At 34.4% G+C, this 18,099-nt stretch overlaps 1 protein-coding gene across 1 annotated transcript; it reads right to left on the reverse strand.

Annotated features, from left to right (window-relative positions):
• Positions 1–711: 711 nt before the first annotated feature.
• On the reverse strand, positions 712–5,491 carry LOC145120202 (serine/threonine-protein kinase GRIK1-like). Its single transcript, XM_079056014.1, has 12 exons — positions 5,127–5,491; positions 4,691–4,927; positions 4,067–4,501; positions 3,859–3,978; positions 3,699–3,773; positions 3,524–3,611; positions 3,307–3,431; positions 2,656–2,751; positions 2,508–2,574; positions 1,319–1,434; positions 1,165–1,243; positions 712–1,035 (listed from the first exon to the last, which is right to left on the reverse strand). Exons 3-12 carry the CDS (start codon positions 4,430–4,432, stop codon positions 872–874), a joined length of 1,296 nt encoding a protein of 431 aa, XP_078912140.1. The 5' UTR covers positions 4,433–4,501; positions 4,691–4,927; positions 5,127–5,491; the 3' UTR covers positions 712–871.
• Positions 5,492–18,099: the final 12,608 nt, after the last annotated feature.

The raw sequence follows: 18,099 nt of genomic DNA on the forward strand, positions 1-18,099 counted from the left end.
TAACTTAGGGTTTTTTTGCAAATTTTATTTCATAGTAATGTGGAAACCTATGATAACACGTAACAAGGGCAAAAAATCATTAAAAAAAATCCAGCTTTAACGCACCAAAAAGTGGTTTTAGGGTAAAACATGATTTTTTTTTTTTTTTTTGAAAAACTTAAGGGTTTTTATGTCAAAAACAAATACAAAATGGAGAGAAAGAAAGAAAAACAAAGACATGATGATAAGGAATTTCATCCTATATACTTCAAAAATATCAATTTTCGACCTCGATGGTCATTTTGATCTGTTAAAAAATGGTCATATTCTTTTAGCTATTTACGAAATATAATATTTTTCATGATTATCTTCTACAATAACTGATCAATTTTTTCCAATGATACTATTATAGGGTGTGTTTGATAAGATTAAACAAAATCACATAGAAAAAAAATCAAGAACTTAATGAAACTAATTTACTCAAAAAATAATAGAATTGAATCAATTAAAACTGTCGTTTGTTGCATATGTAAATAAGAAAACAATATAAAAATAAGAGAAAACTTATTATTGTATAGAATAAACTTTATATAAATGAAAATGTATTGTTAAATCAATTGCATATAAGCATATTCCATTTCATTTATAAAATATAATCTTATCATCTAAAATATATACAAAAAAAAAAAACGTAGCAATTCAATCCATTCTTACTTTCAGTTTGTCAACTCATAACCAAATAAATCCCAAATAACATTTAACTTTCTTTCCAATTTCTTACAATCTCCCTTTGTTTACTTTTAAAAAAAAACCTCAAAACCAAACAAAAAGTTCACTATACAAAAAAAAAAAACAAATAATTTTGACATTACAAATAAGCTTATACTTTTAGTCAGTCAGTAATAGCAATAAAATTACCGGTTATACCCTCATCAACATTTTCATTTTCTCCCCTCTCTCGCTTGCACCAGCATTTAAACTCACGTATCGGCCCCTCATCTAACACAACCCACGGATGGACCGCCACATCACCAAGAGTCAACCGCTGTGTTGGATCTGTCATAAAATTACCAAAATGCCACTGAGAATTTACATAAAATTATATATATATATATATATATATATATATATATATATATATATTTTAAATTACATTTTCTTTATTTACTTGACTAACTGACTGACCTTTGCAGAGAAGACCCTCGAGTAGGTTTTGGAGTTGGGGGTTCATAACATCAGGAAGCCAAATAGTATCATTAACAATCTGAGAAACAAGGAGAAATGACGTTATTGCCCCTCAAACATTCAATCTATATTATAAAATGAAAATTAAAAATACCTTATCATATGTATCTTGGAGTGTGTCTCCAAGAAAAGGATATTGTCCAAGAATCATACAGTATAAAGTAACCCCTACTGCCCACGTGTCAGCAGCTTTTCCATGATAAGTTAGACCTATCAAAAACAACAAATAGCAATCTACTTTCACTTATCTCTTTATTAATTATTATATTTATATTTATATTTATTAAAAGAAACAAATAGCCACTTATCTATTTATTAATTAATTTATAATCATACTTTGCTTTCTTTCTATTACAACTTTGTACTTTTGTCTTAGGGGAGGGATAATATCATAAAAGACCCTATATTTTGGGTTTTTTCTGGATTAAGCTTTAACTTTATTTATTTATTTATTTTTTCTAAAAAATTTTAGGAGGTTTTAGAGTTTAGACAACTTTTTTTTTGGAAAAACCTTGGTCGAATTTTCACTATTTTCCAAAAAAAATAAAAAATAAAATAACACTCACATTTGACCTTTTTTTGGGTTAGTCTCATAAAAGAGTAAAAGAACTTATATTTTATGTTTTTTTTTTGGATTAAACCTCAACTTTAATTTTGTCTGAAAAAAAAAAAAAAAAAAAAAAACACTTTTATTTTTTCATTTTTTCTGAAAAAACACCCTCAAATTTGTTTTTTTTTTTCCGAAAAAAACTCTCAACCTTCTAAATGCTTCCAAATAAACCCTCAGCTTCTTTAGTTTTTCTCGAAAAAACCCTCACATTTTATAAGGAAAAAATTAACTGAAAGGGCCAGTTTGGAAAAAATGAAAAAATACAAGGTTTTTTCAGGCAAAACATAAACTTGAGGCTTAATCCGGAAAAATCACAAAATATAAGGTCTTTTACGAAGTTAACCCTTTTTTTCTGAAAAAATAAAGAGAAATTTTTGAGGTTTTTTTCAGAAAAAATGTCTAAAAAAAAAACAAGGTCTTTTTTAAGAAAAAAAAAAGTTGAGGTCTAATTCTGAAAAAACCCAAAATCTAGGGTCTTTTATGATATTAACCCTTTTTCTTATTAAGGCATTGTATTTTGAAAAATCAATCCAATTATAGCAGTGAAATTTTGATTTTTTTTTTGTGGATGATATTACTATAATTGGAAAGATCTTAAAGAAACAAAAGTAGGTTGCTATTTCTTGCATTTAAACCGATTTTGAAAACTTTTATATGACTATTTTAGCCTTACCTAGACAACATTCTGGAGCAGTGAAAACTGGAGTTCCAGGAGAACGACGAAGTTCATCATTTTCATCCTGTTAACACAAGATAAATATGACACCAAATTTTTTAAAAAAAAAATCAACAAGGGTAGTTTGGGAATTTGAGTTTATTACCTCAAAAACCTGGCTGACACTGAAATCACCAATCTTTACAGTCCCAGTGGCAGTAACAAGAAGATTATCAGGTTTTATATCACCATGCACGATATTCTAACACAATAAAAAAAAATGCAAGATTAATAATTTGTAGCACTTTTTTATGGAATACTAATAAAGAGCTAAATACCAATCTTTACACTACTTTTGAAAAATAGCAGTGAAAATCATTTCATATTTGAATTTAACCCAATTAAATACATAAGAAACAGATCGTTTTGGATTATCCCAAACTATTAAATAGATTTTAATAGCAAAAATAGAAAATTACAAGAAATGTTAACCATAAAAAACAAACATGGGATACAATGTTTTATTAAAAGACAAAAAAAGAGGAAGAAACTGAAGAATTCATAAGAGTTAGTTAAGAAAATTTCAAATTTTAGTGGCAAGTTGGCAATTTTTTCCTTAATTTCTAATAAAGAATATATATATATATATATATATATATATATATATATATATATATATATATATATATGCAAGTCTTGTCGACATCTAAAAAATATAGAAAAAAAGTACAATTCTTGTCCAATTGAAGATGGATAACTTTCTAACACCTGATTAAAATAATAATAATAAATAAAGAGTATATATAAAAGGACATACATGAGAATGGAGATACATAAGACCAGATACAATATCACGCAAATAACTCCTTGAAACTTGTTCTCCTAAGCCACCTGGAGGTCCAGATCCCTCAAAGACCCATTTGCCCTCGATATATTCAAGAACTGAAAGTAAAGATTAAAACATTTTAAAAAAAAAATACATGGATTCAAAGGGTCAAAGAAAGTAGTGGTGTTAACTGTTAAATGTTGCATACCCATGTAGAAATGATCTGTGTTTGGGTCATCAATCACTTCTATCAGATTTACTATGTTTGGATGGTTTAACATTTTCATTATTAAAACCTGCAACTCAGTTTATAATTTATAAAACATCATTAACAGATATATATAAAGAAAAAGAGCAAAAAAGAAAGGAGAATATTTAAATACCTCACGAAGAACATCAGTCATGGCAGTTTCTGATGGAGCAACTCTTAGCTTTAATAAATGAGACTTGTGAAATGCCTAAATTCATGTGATTTAACATAAAATTGATCAGAATGGAAGATGAATAAGTGAATATCATAAGTCCATAACTAAAATGCATTACCTTAATTGCATAATGCTTCCCATCAACTTGGCTTCTGTAAAGAACCACTTTTCCATAGCTACCAGAGCCGATTTTATACTCACGAACATACTCATTCACCATTTTGTTTCCATTCTCATCCTAAAGAAAAGAAGGGGGGAGATTAGATGTACGTTTAATTACGATTTTGCCACCATGAAAGAAAGAAGTGAAGAATGAAGATGATTACCTCTGAGCGGATAACTTTGTGTGTTTCCTTGACAGGGAACTCCCTGCAAATCAATCCATTTTGTGTTCTGTATAAAAGAATGTCTTCTGATCTCTTTGCTGGATTCTTGAATTCAACATGATCATCTTTTTCAGTGTCGGATATGTCATCACCATATGAGCAATTATCATCATCTTCTTCTTCTTCTTCGTGTTCTTCCTCTTCTTCTTCTTCTGCTTCTTCATTTAGAAGTAATTCCTGTGAAATGTGATTCCCAATGTGTGTCCTGGGCCGAGTCTTTTTGTGCTTTTTTCTTAATGAAAATCCAAAGCAACCACAACAGCCCATTTCTGCCACACTTGCTATAGAGTATCCCTTGATAAACATGGATATACTTGAACTATAATAACTTTAACGATCTAGCAAAACACTTTACTAGCTTCAATAGAACAAAACCTGCACAAGAAACAAAATAAGTCTCAAGTTAAACAACCATGAAACGACCAGGTTTCATATGTTTAAGGCTTATGAGACTGGGAATAAGAGATTGACTTAAGAAATTGAGAACCAAATGAGGTGGATTCAACTTCAAATCAATATGAACATGAATATAAAAAGCCAGATGTTTAATTTGATTGTGTTTACCTGATACCGAGATTAAGGGGGCGATTATGCCCTAGCTAATTGGATTTGTGGCTGAATTCCAAAGGATGCCATTCAGAAAAATGAAGGATGCAGTTGATCAAATGAACACCATTTCGATTCAAAGCCAACAACATCTCTCACGAACAGCTCTTCCAGCTTTCCTGATAACGACAGCAGCCCGCACCAAATTGCAGGCTCGGCTCCACCAAGACAATTCCTTAGGACCTTTCCTTTATCCTTCACCAAAACATCCAAATTGAAAAAGCATAAAGAAAAACGCATATAATCATGGACGGTTTAGAGAGAAAGAATAAATAGTAATTGGGGGATTAATTATCAATGACAAGTTGCAAATAGGAGTTTCAGAAAAATCCAAAGAATCATCGATTAAAATAAACAATAAGAAGATAATAAAAACTAACGAATGAATTATTACCCTGGAATGACGAAAGCAAAATTAGGGCAAAAAAAGGAACGACGAGAATATACTCAAATACGTTGAGCAACGGGAAATTAATCGATTGTTGGGGAAGTAGAAGCAGTAGTTGAAGTTTTCCGATGAATCTGGCGTTGAGAGAGGAATCTAAGGCGGCGCGTTGCGTGCGCGTGAGGGGGAGTTTCTCCTGAGGAGGGACAGCAACAATTTGTTACTTGCGAGGCTGGAACCTTGATGATGATGATGATGATGATGATGATGGTGGTGGTGGTGGTGGTAAAGTGGAGGATGAGAGGCCCAGGGGTGTTTTGGTAATTTACTATAAAATTGATTAGGGTTTGGATCTTTGGCTCTCATGTCTCTCTCAAGGCAGCAGACTTTTATTTGGCCGCTCGTTTCTTTACCTTTTATTGACATTTTACTATTTCTATTTTTATGGTTACAAATAGTATATTTGTAACGTTTTGCTTGGGGTTGAATGTGACTGGGGTGGTTTTGATAAACATATGGTTGTTTTCTATTTTGAAGATAATAATTATAAATTACATAAAAATCATATATTATATTTTTTACAGTTTGTTAATAATTTTTTTTTTTTTTTTGATAAACTAAATTTGTTTTTTATAAAAGAAATCTTCATAACAAGCAACATGATTTGTTATTATAGGTTTAGTCAGTTAAAATAATGATATTTTTTTTTACTAATGCAACCTTATATTTTAAGGATACTCTTAAAAGGGTAATGCATTTTTCGATTTATACATATTTGGTCACTGAGTTTCTTTTTCGTCAACAATTACCCCCCTTCAGCTTGTTAAACTGTACACATTCAGTCCTTATAACCAGCTACTCCAGGTTAGCTAGTAAAAAATGACTTAATATGGTAGTATATTTCTCACTTTGTATTGAAACATCCAAAAATTATGACCCAAAAATTTCATTTTCAATTTAAGTAAAAACAGTATTTCCAAAACATTGTTCATACATCCCGATCAAATAAATATGTCAATCATGATAAAAATTAGAGTATGTCTCATAAACAGAATACATATGGTGTGTGCGATGCAGTAAACCCAAGCTCTTCCATTTAGAACTGGAAGTACCTGAAATATAAACTAAAAACTGTAAGCACAGAGCTTAGTGAGTTTCCCAAGATACCGCATACCAAACATTTCATATAACGGGCCCCGCCCACACTCGCATAACGGCCCCCGCCCACACTCGCAATACGAGCCCCACCCAAATAAACATACATATACAAGCACATACAAGTATCACACAGACAACAAGTATATCAACATAACCAATCAAGGGTCGGCCTTGGTGCCTTAGACCTGCTAAACCCAGTGAGGAAACTCACCTCGAAAAGCTAAATGAAACGAATGATCCCTGACTGCTGGTCCTACAGATCCCCGAGCTATCAATTGCCAAATAAAAGCTAATTAACATTTGGGATCTACATCATAACCAAAAATCCCTACTTGGGGTAAAAAGACTATTTTACCCCCCAACATAACTTGGTCCAAGAATGAAGCCCTTAACCACAGTCCAATCGGCCCATAAGTTAAACAACCCATCAAGGCCCAAAATATGGCCCAATTTCCAATTGGCCCCAATCCCTTCACATGGGCCTTAACCCAAGGCCCAAAAATGCTCCCCTAGCCCAAAGGTTCGATTTCAGATGGCCCACTAAGGTCCAAAATAGCAATGTCCATGGAAGTAGCCCAAAAGACGCAAAGCCCAATTCACTGAGTACGCGGGGCGTACTCAGCTATACGCTAAGCGTACAGGCTGCATGGCTTATACATTGCGCGTACGAGCTTGTACGCCCAACTTACTCACTCATTAAGCCATATTTCCAATAAGCTCTTAAATCCTTTATACTAAGGGTCCCAATCACAGATCTGAGTCATATGAAGTATCTTAAACCATAAAGTCGTGAACTTGGTGGCTTTGCATGCCCCAAATGAACCCAATCTTGGAATATCACACATTACTTCCATCAAATGAACTCAACCTCATGTATGGGTGGTTCAAAGCTCCAAATATGGCAACTTTATGACTATAGGACCAAAAGAACACCAATAGTAGCAACTCTAAGCTTCAGAAATGACAATAATCCACAAGATCTCATCCATGTGACCAAAAAGGTCCAAAAACTCAAACAAATGGGATCTAAGCATTAACAAAGCAAGTTCTGAGCTTTATTCCTCAAATGAATGCCAAATGATGATGATAACCCGGATCTTCAAGCTCAAACTCCAACAACTCTCCTTCACCAACTTCTTCTTGTTCCTTCCAAGGCACCAAACTACCAAAAATGCACCCCATAAGGTCAAGAACACACCAAGATGATAAAGGGTTCAATATTAGGGTTTCTGGACAATAGAGGTTGATAAGGAGGATAACACATGGGACTTAATGATATTATATATGGCTTGAACCCTAGAAATTAGGGTTATGAGTTTGGCCACGTACGCTGCGCGTACAACCTTGTACGTTGCACATTTGTGCATGCCTCCGCGTTTCCTTGTGATCCTTCTACGCCCAGCGTACGACCTCAGCTAAGCCCACACATACAGGCCCAAATCCTCTAAGTCCAACATAACTTACATGCTTTGACAATAAAATAAATGATTAAATAAATAAATAAATAATACCTTGGAACCATCGGGTGTTACATGTACACATTTTGTCCTTAATGTTTTTGTACACATTTAGTCCTTAATATATTTTTTTGTTGCAAAATAAGTCATTTTTGTTTCTTTGTACTCATTCAGTACTTATGAATGATTTCCTTAGGTTCTTCTCTCATGACATCTTACGTGGGACAATCATTAATGAGGTGTTTGGGACTTTTGATGTTTATGTCCATCACGATCTCGACTACTTGGTTGCTTAGGTCACGTGTTCTGAACGTCATAACTTCTTCATACAATCTCGGATTTTAACGATCTTCATATCCATGTGTTCATCTTTTAGTCTACTACAACTTTCATTTAGATTACTCCCGTTACAAAATAATATATTTGTACTTAAGATCTTTATATTCATACGTTTTTTATGAATGCATGTATAGATGTTTTTTTATAAAATCGTAAATAAAAATATATTACATTTTAACGGGAGTAATCTTAACGAAAGTTATAGTAGACTCAAAAACCGAACATGTGGATATAACGATTGTTACAATCTGATATCGTATTACGAAGTTCAGAACACAAGACCTAAGCCAAACCACAAGACCTACGTAACCAAGCAGTCGAGATCGCGATGGACATAATCATCAACAACCCCGAACACCTTATCATTGTTTGTCCCACGTAAGATGTCGTGAGAAAAACCTAAAGAAATCATTCATAAGTACTAGATGAGTACAAAAACAAAAATGACTTATTTTGAAAGAAAAAAATATTAATGGCTAAATGTGTACAAAAATATTAAGGACAAAATGTGTACAAAATGAGAAATATATTACCCTATTAAGTCATTTTTCTCGGCTAACCTGGAGTAATCGGTCATAAGGACTGGATGTGTACAGTTTAACAAGTTGAAGGGTAAAATGTAGACGAAATAAAAAATGTAGTGACCAAATGTGTACAAATTGAAAAATATATTACCCTTTTAAGTCATTATCCCTATATTTTATTATCTCTATTACTTAATCCGAAATTGAAAAAATTGTACTTCTAATTAACCTTAAGTTGGCCGAAAAGATTGCACAAGCTCCAAAACGAAGCAGTGATGGTCATGTTGGCAGGGACAGACTTTAATCGTGACGATAAGAAAGTGGAATATTAGATTGAAGCATTACAAAACGTTAATTCTTAGAACAACTTACATTTGAAAACCATACGTAAAGTAGCCCTTAAACCTTCAAGTCAAACATGGTGGTGGACTTTTGGGAATCTAAAAATGATTTGTAGGTGTGAGGTGAAATGTGTATAATTTATTGATGGAAATGATTCTAAACTTTAGGCCAAACTTATATATGATAATTAGGGAATCAGGTTATTTGTAAAAGTGATTGATAAGATAGCAAAGTGGATGAACATAGACTTCTCATGTAGAAGCCACTTAAGATGATAATGAAATATATCAAATTTTTATTTGTCAGATGATACTTTCGTACTTGTAATGAAATTCATGGCAAAAAGATCAGAAAATTAGTCATTATACATAGAGCCAATAACATCCTTTAACAAGTCCACAAACAATAATTTTTTGGAACGACATCAATAATATAAACATCTAGCTAGAGGCTAGCAAACAAAAACAACTAGTTCAACAGTGGGTTTTGCAACCATGCTATAAAAAAAATCTAGACTTACAATTTCTAAAAGAAAACCAAATAAATGAAAAAGACATCAAATCATCAAACAACCAATCCTTCTTGTAAGTCTTCCTGCCATAAACAACATTGTTCTGATACAATCATAACACCCAAAGTAACGTACCCGGAATTATATCCATAATCGCCCTTATGCAATGTAACGCCCTTTGCTCATTGATCCAAATAGCCAATTGATTAAATTATGTAGGAATAATATCACGGTAATGTACGAAAACAAAAAAGAAAAAACTGAAAAACTGAAGCATTTGTTTAACACATTGTCCTTAAAACAAATTCATCTGCTACCAGGTGTTTGTTTCCCATGATACAACAGTTTGAAGTGGCTCTTCAAGACCACCCGAACCCTCAATAGGCCTAGATTATACTTTCGATATGAAAAAAAAATGAAGAAGACGAAATGGAGAAGAAGAGATTTTTGGTTGCATTCTTGGTGTGTCTCAAATGGTTGAGGAATGGTTGTATTTATACTACCAAACCATAACCAAAAAACAATTAAATTGTCATTAAAACATAATTTGTAACCGACATTATATTTAATATCGTTCTTAATTACGAGTTGTAACAAAAAATTGAACATCAGTTTTCGATTATACAGTATTCAACCCCTTAACTTTAATGATTAGTTTCTATTCACCAGTTATTTTTCCAACAATCCCCCACGTGAATTGAACTTGATCAAACATTTTCAAGTTACTTAGATAAAATCTAGCAGTTGAATCATACATGGATAAGTAGGTGTTACCCTTTGAACCTTCCCTTAAGATAAATATTTATTTTACTAGCTGACCAGTAGACTCGATGTCCTTGAACTGTTATGTCGTTTGTGTAAATAATCAATATGTGTCTCACATGATTCTCCCTGACCTAGTTAACTTCTCATTGATCCGTTATGGTCATGGACACTTTCCTGGTTCTGTAAGAGCTCTTAGGAATGTGCCCATACAATTCCTTTTGAAGCGACCCCACTTCTCTCTCACATAGGTGATTTTATAATAATCATTAAAAGCTAATTCATTATGATTCACAAATGTTAGGAATGGGTTGACCCCCACAATGATTTAGGAATGGGTTGGGGTTGACCCCCACAATGATTCACAAATGTTATATGTAAGTAGGTTGTCCTATGGAACCTAGGTCTTGGGATCTCCAGTCAATTAGGTTGGGTTTTCCTTCGCAATAACTTATTGATCTATGGGTTTTAGTCCCATTCCTCATAATGACCTCTCATTCCAAGCATTTCGTTAGTAGATCCGCAATCTTATTTTGACTTTATGTAGTCATTAAAGATAATTCATCTTGAGAGTCGTTGTTGACTGTTGTTATGTCTTTGACAAATATGTATAGACTCACCATTTTTTACATCATCATGTACATGTATAGGGGTTATTGGCTCATCATGGGATGTCTCCAAAGAACTTACAAATCCCTTTAGTTCATTGTCCAACCTTGGATAAGCTTGGAAATTTGTTCTCCTATATTTTCCAATCAACATTATCAATATGATTATTACTACACCATAGATACCACTATTGAATATGCATAATTGTGTCAACATAATACGATAAACATATGTACTACATGTATATGTTAATCTACAATAACATTGGCCAGATGTAATTATGAATATTCCATACATGAGTTTTCTTGCAAATATCGTATTTTTCCATGCAATTGCTTGCCTTAAACATCTACATGTTAAATTCTCTTAGGCATTTTATCTTAAGGATCATACTATGTCATAAAATAAAATATCACTTTAAAGTGCCACTTATATGGATCTATTTCATCACATCCACTGATGTTCAACGACATATTCGAACTTTTGATACTCGTTTTTCCCAATCTTGCTTAAATCAGATAATGACTTTATGACTCATACATTTTGTTGCTTTCCCTCGGGTAAGGTAACCGCTTGGGAGTTCCATGTAGATTTATACTTGTAAAACTATGTTTAGAAGTTTTAGTTTCATATCAGAATGATATGCTTCCAAATTTTGAGAAGTTACAACCACGTATAATTATAAGAGCATACATATTAAATTAATCAAGACATTCTTATATTTGTAATCCAAACATATATTTCAAAAATATCATCAACTCTTACTTCTCATTTGAAAACCCACTAAAACGCAATGATTTTTCAAGCTCGATAATTCAAACGATAGAACCATTATTAGTTTTACAACTTAATCTAATATGATCTTCTAAGAAATGATCATAAGAATTCAAATTTAGAATACACATATTTCCATTCATAGTCTTTTCAACTTCATTTTGAATATCTTAATATTCATCAAAACCTTTATCTTGTTTTGATGAATTTCAATCAATATTATTGGATTTAATGGAAATAGCTTTTTGGAGTATAGAACTCTCATTTGATTCTAAATTTCCAAACAAGAAAGCGATGCATATTTCTTTTGAAATCATAGACCATTATGTTCTACTGATTCTCATATTCTTTGGATCTATCTTCTTTCATTTTCCTCTTGAAAATACATAGTATATAACCTAGTGGCTTACATCCTAGAGGTATATCCACTAGCTTTCATGCATGATTTTGCAAGATAGAATCCATTTCACTTTTAATTGCCTCTTTTCATTGACATATGTCAAAGGAAGTGAATTCCTTTTTGAAAGTTTGAGGCTCTCTTTCATCCATATACATGCAGAAATGTCACACCCCCAAACCAAGGATGGCGGAAACGTCCGGGGGTGGAGGACTTCATGTATAGTATCACAACAACGAGTATAATAGTGCTTAAAGTAAATACAACCATCATAAATATAATTGAAAAAGTTACACCAAAGTATATGTTTACATGTTTCAAATCAATTACATTATGATGACAAAATGAACTGTTTGACGATTTAACGTCCCATCCTCAAAATGCTGTTGATTTCCTGTTTCACTGATTTCCTGAGAATACAAGTAGGTTTGAAAAAGTGTCAACAATTAAGTTGGTGAGTTCATAAGAGTTTTATTTGAGAAAGAAACCGTTTTCTTTGTAAAAGCGACGAAGTATGTTTCCAGAAAATCCAATATTTTCTTTATAAAAGTTATGTAGTCCTAAATCCCAGGACCGAAAATAAACAAGTATTTTTCCATACTTAAAGTAATTCATGTGAGTTAAATTGACATAACTCGCTAAAAAGTGATTTTAAATCGACATAAAACCCTTTTTAATTTGAAAGTAAAACCCGTAAATCTTATGATTTGTTAATACCACATGTGAGCTATTATAACCATGCTAAGACTCAGACGGCCTCGTAATACGACGTTCTTCAGGCGTCGCAAGTTAAATGACACTTGTCACCTCAGACCTGCCGGTCTAGCTATTGTATGCAGCTTAGGTGCGGGCTTGTCAGACCCAATATAGATCTATACACAACTATCACGCTCTCCCTACAAGAGACTCTGGTTACAATTTACAGGACTTTTGACTTTGTTACTATGAAGGTAACGCGAAGCGAATGTCTCACAAATTTATTCATTAACAGATTTACGTGAACTGAACTGAAAACCTTTGGTAAATGAGTTTGAAATGTAAATGATACATAAACTATACCTATTATAGTTTATCCAAAACGTTTGTACTGTAAAAGAACCCCTTTTATGAAAATACATTAGTGCTATGAGTCCATAAACTATTACTATTATGTAGTATATGAAAAACCCATTTATAACTACCAGGAATTTTAACCTGTACCCTAGGAGTACTAAAAGGAATGTCTCACAATTACGTTAACAAGCTTACGTGTGGTGTGCGTGAGTGTAAAACCTTTTTCTATGGGAATAAAATCCATAAACTATGCTTATTGTAGTTTATTATATGTGTTCGAAATAAATGAAGAAATCTTATCATGAATGACTAAAATTTAAGTTTATGATGATAAACTAACAACAAATACATTCAATATTTAGAACTTATTGTTATACACTTTGCTCAACATAATACAAAGTGTTATGAAAAGTTATAAGCTGTTAACTAGTTTTTAACCGTTCTGCACTGTTTTTAGAAAAATCATAGAAAAATCATACGAAGTCGAAAACTAAATCCGTAAATTCTGAGAGTTCAAAAAATGTGTCTAGTTTATTTATAATTTTTATTATGATTTTTAGAAGTCTTTACCTTGTGTTAAAATGTTCATATTCACAGACTGGTCCGAATTCGTTTCTGAAATGATAGACAGTTTTGTAAAAATCACCATAAATTGTAGAAAAATCGTATGGTGATGTGCAAGTAGTCATTTTAAAGGTATGAACCTGAACTATTTACAACTAATACAGTTTTGAAAACTAAAATGTTTAAGTTGACCAAAACAGTCCGTGAATGGAGTTAAACTTTTCTGATGAAAGTTGTTGAATGAGTTTAGTTATGTTCTTGGTGTTTAACTTGTATTCCCCCCTTAAAACTTAAGAAAAACATGAAAATATAGGGGTATGAACTCACCTTGTGTGTTATTAGTGGATGGATGTTGAAGAAAAGAAGTGTTCTACTCAAGAACACTAAGAAGATGCCTTGAAGGTTCGAAGATCTAACATGAACGTGATGATGTTTGTGTAAGATATCTATGATTTGAGTAGAAGGAAGTGAAATAATCTTGTGGAGGATGATAATACTTACCAATAGTAGAAGAAAAGCTTGGAGAGTGGCCTTGAATCTCGAAATTTAGAGAGAGAATTGAGAGAGAATGGTGTTTGTCTTTTGGAGGAAAAATGAGAGAAATGAGAGAAAGGTGAGGAGAGATAAGAGTTTTCTGCCTTTGACCAAGAGGGTGGCTGGTCAAATGGTGGGGAAAGTACTCTTGAATGACCAGGTATGGTGGAAGGACAATGGTTGGTCATGGAGTGGGCATGGGGGTGGTTGCTTGTGTCATACACTAAGGTAAAGTCAACACTCCACCACAAGATCTTACTTAATAGATTTTTATTCTTAAATAAGGATTTCCTTAAAAATATGCTTAATTTATGAATATATGGGGTTTTATATATCAAAATATAAGTTTGGGTGAAAATCCCTCGTTAAAATAATTAAAAACGGGCTTAAAACGGAGTCGTGGTTGAAAACCGGGTGGAAAAATGGGAAATCCGAGGTCAGGGCGTGGTTCCGGTCTTAGCAGCCTTAGGTCTGCAGGGAAGGTTTGGCTGGTGAATTGGATCCGAAGTGGAAGGGACTGCGGTCCGAGCAGGTACCGCAGGCGGATTCGTCAGGAGGGACCGCAGGCGAAGGTCGGATGCAGTGCTCCAGTTCCGGGTTCGGTTCGGCGCTGCGGGTTTTCATCAGCCTCGGTCCTCAGCAGATCTGGTCCTGTCCGATGGCTGCGGTTCGATGGCTGCGGCTACTCAAGGGGACTTCGGTCTTGGTTCTTGGGGCTTCGGCTCAAGGAGGGTTTGGTCCCTATAGAGGGACTTCGGCCCTAAGAGGCTATTTTCCAAGGTATCACCCCTTTTCGAATGGTTTTTCACCAAGTCAAGTGTCGGGATGCCCCAAATGATTACAAAACTCAAAAGAGGTTTTGAGAGAGATTTGGGAGAGATTTCACATTCTTGGAGAGATTTCTCATACAGAGAGAGATTTGGGAGAGATTTCACATTCTTGGAGAGATTTCTCGTAGAGAGAGATTTGGGAGAGATTTCACATTCTTGGAGAGATTTCTCATACAGAGAGAGATTTGGGAGAGATTTCACATTCTTGGAGAGATTTCTCATACAGAGAGAGATTTGGGAGAGATTTCACATTCTTGGAGAGATTTCTCATACAGAGAGAGTTTTGGGAGAGATTTCACATTCTTGGAGAGATTTCTCATATAGAGAGAGATTTGGGAGAGATTTCACATACTTGGAGAGATTTGGGAGAGATTTCACACACTTAGAGAGATTTCTCATACGGAGAGAGATTTTGGGAGAGATTTCACATTCTTGGAGAGATTTCTCATACAGAGAGAGTTTTGGGAGAGATTTCACAATCTTGGAGAGATTTCTCATGCAGAGAGAGATTTGGGAGAGATTTCACATACTTGGAGAGATTTGGGAGAGATTTCACACACTTGGAGAGATTTCTCATACAGAGAGAGATTTTGGGAGAGATTTCACATTCTTGGAGCGATTTCTCCTACTTAGAGAGTTTTGGGAGAGTTAGAGTGAAAGAGATTGGGAGAGACTTCTTTTGTGACCTTTCTGAGTGTTTGGCTTCGCAACGCAAGGTTCTTACACTCTGTTAAGCCTTGTTATGAATGTTATACGCTCTCGAGGGGTATGGAATAATGTTTTATCGAGTAGATTCATCACTTACCCTTATTAGGGTTTAGAATTTCCGAACACGTGAAAACTCTGAGTGATACTTTATATTAAGATTGCGAGTAGTACAATGAGAATCATAATGGAAACCCTAATATACAAGGGTTAGATGAGTTGACCGGTTTGACTTGTTGAGTTTAGTTGACTTTGACTTGGCCAAAAATTGACGGTTGTCACATCATCCCCCCGTTAGAAAGAATTTCGTCCCGAAATTAGTGTTTTGACTGGGACTTCAAGAGTTTGGAGGAAAGATGGAGGAACTTTTCGTGGTACAAGAAATTGGTTATGGTGGGGAACAACCCGACTGATGTTAAATGACGACCTTGGAATTTCTTATTGTAACTTGAGCTGAGTCGATTTAAAAGGAGTTATTGTTTTGGAATGGTAGTGTATTCAATGTGTGCCTTTATGCTCTCCGCTTTATACTTGGCATTACCAATATGAATATTTTATAATGTAATTTGTGAGTACTAGCATTATGAGTGTTTCAACAATTTGTGATGAAATTTGCAATATAAGTCCTACCAGTTCTCTTATAATCGTTTGGTGTAAACTAGTCGTATATCATTAAGATTGCAAGGGCATTCAGATGGGTGACCCTGCCTTAAGCCCACAACCAAACAAGGAACAGGGAATGAGGCGGAATCACACATTCTAAGTCCATATAATCTTAATGATATAGGACCATAATGTTTACACTAGCCATCATAGATTCACTAGTAAAAACCCAACGTTTTTTATTTTTTTATTTTATTTTTATTTTTATATAGATGATAAGACTTATTCGGGTTTTGCCGTGCTCTCGAGATGCTTTCAGCCTTTCTCGAATTTTCACTAATTCATAAGCGATAACTTCTCCTCGGAGCGCTGCATAGGGTCTACTTTAGTGTTTCTTGTTGGATTAAATCGGTAGGGAACATATGGGTTCGATTTACACGACTAGACTTATTCGGATGGTAGAACGTTCACTCGCACTCCCGGGTAGCCTTGTCCCAAAGTTCATGGGAGAACTCGTACCTGGTCCATCTATCATTAACTTGCGCATATAGGTCGTATGTGATTAAGGTTGGTAAGACAGTTGGATGGGTGACTCTGCCCCAAGTCCACAACCAGACAAGGAACAGGAAATAGGGCGGAAACACACATCCAATGTCCGTAGAATCTTAATTATATATTATCCTCGTGTATACACTTAGTAGTGATAGATTAACCGTACTCATCCCAAGCTTCTGTGCTTGAATCTTATCTGCTGCATTCATGACATTCCCGAAGGGTCTTCTGAAAATACTTGTGGAAGGGTTTCAGAAGGTATAATACTCCTCTGGTGAGTGTTTTGGGGTTTCGCAGCAAGAGATGACCCGGAGGTCCGTGTCGGATTTTGTGTTTATGAGAGACGAAGGTTTCGATATTCGGTGGGTTAGGTGAAGGGTCCTTTCGTAGCCGTTAAATCGGGAAGATGAGGACTATACCAATCGAAATTGAATGATGACAACAACATCTTTTTAGGTAAAACATGTGTTAAGCTGTATTCGTAAGAAGTGCTCATTAGGGTGATAGAGTATCTTGTGCTTCCTTTCAGTGTGTTCCGTTTTGTTCGATGCTATTATTACTGCAGATGATTCATACCACAGCGTCTAGCACTGGTAGTGAGTGTGTTCTGATAGCTAGCAATGATACTTGATATCATGATCCCTGAGAGGCCACTCTATGATCGAGCGGTATATGTACGTCTTATGTAATTTGATATTGGTGAAATCGTCGAATGGGTGGCTCCACCCTAATCCCACTACTAGACATGGAACAAGAGTCAGGACGAAATTATTCACTTTAAGTCTTTAGTATTTTGATTATAATTAACCCCGATGTATGCACAAAGTCATCACAGCTTACAGGTAATGATCCTAAGGTCATATATGAGTGTCTTTGATTTGATTGGAACGAGAGAGTATTTTAACTACTTTTAGAAAGACAGTAATTTTAGCAAGCATACCAAATTCATTACAAACATATGGTACTTAAACGTTTTGTCGTTGGAAACATTACAAAAGTCCTAATAGGGTTTCCTTGTTGCTCCTGCTGGTTTGTTCATCACACTCCTCCTGCTCCCCCGTCATTCTTCTCAGTTGGACATTCTCTCTTGAAGTGTCCCGTTTCACCGCATAGGTAGCATACTGGGCCTACCTTGGTGTTGGTGATTGAAGGGAGGTGCTGGGTTTGGTTCCTGCAGAAACGGGCAATATGTCCGTTCTTGTTACAGGTTTTACAGTGCATTACCCGGCAAGCCCCATTATGATGGAAGCCACACTTGTTACACCTTG

The sequence above is a fragment of the Lactuca virosa genome, chromosome 6, assembly GCF_052849685.1.
Source record: "Lactuca virosa cultivar CGN04683 chromosome 6, Lactuca_virosa_CGN04683_v6, whole genome shotgun sequence".
Classification (NCBI taxonomy): Eukaryota; Viridiplantae; Streptophyta; class Magnoliopsida; order Asterales; family Asteraceae; genus Lactuca; species Lactuca virosa.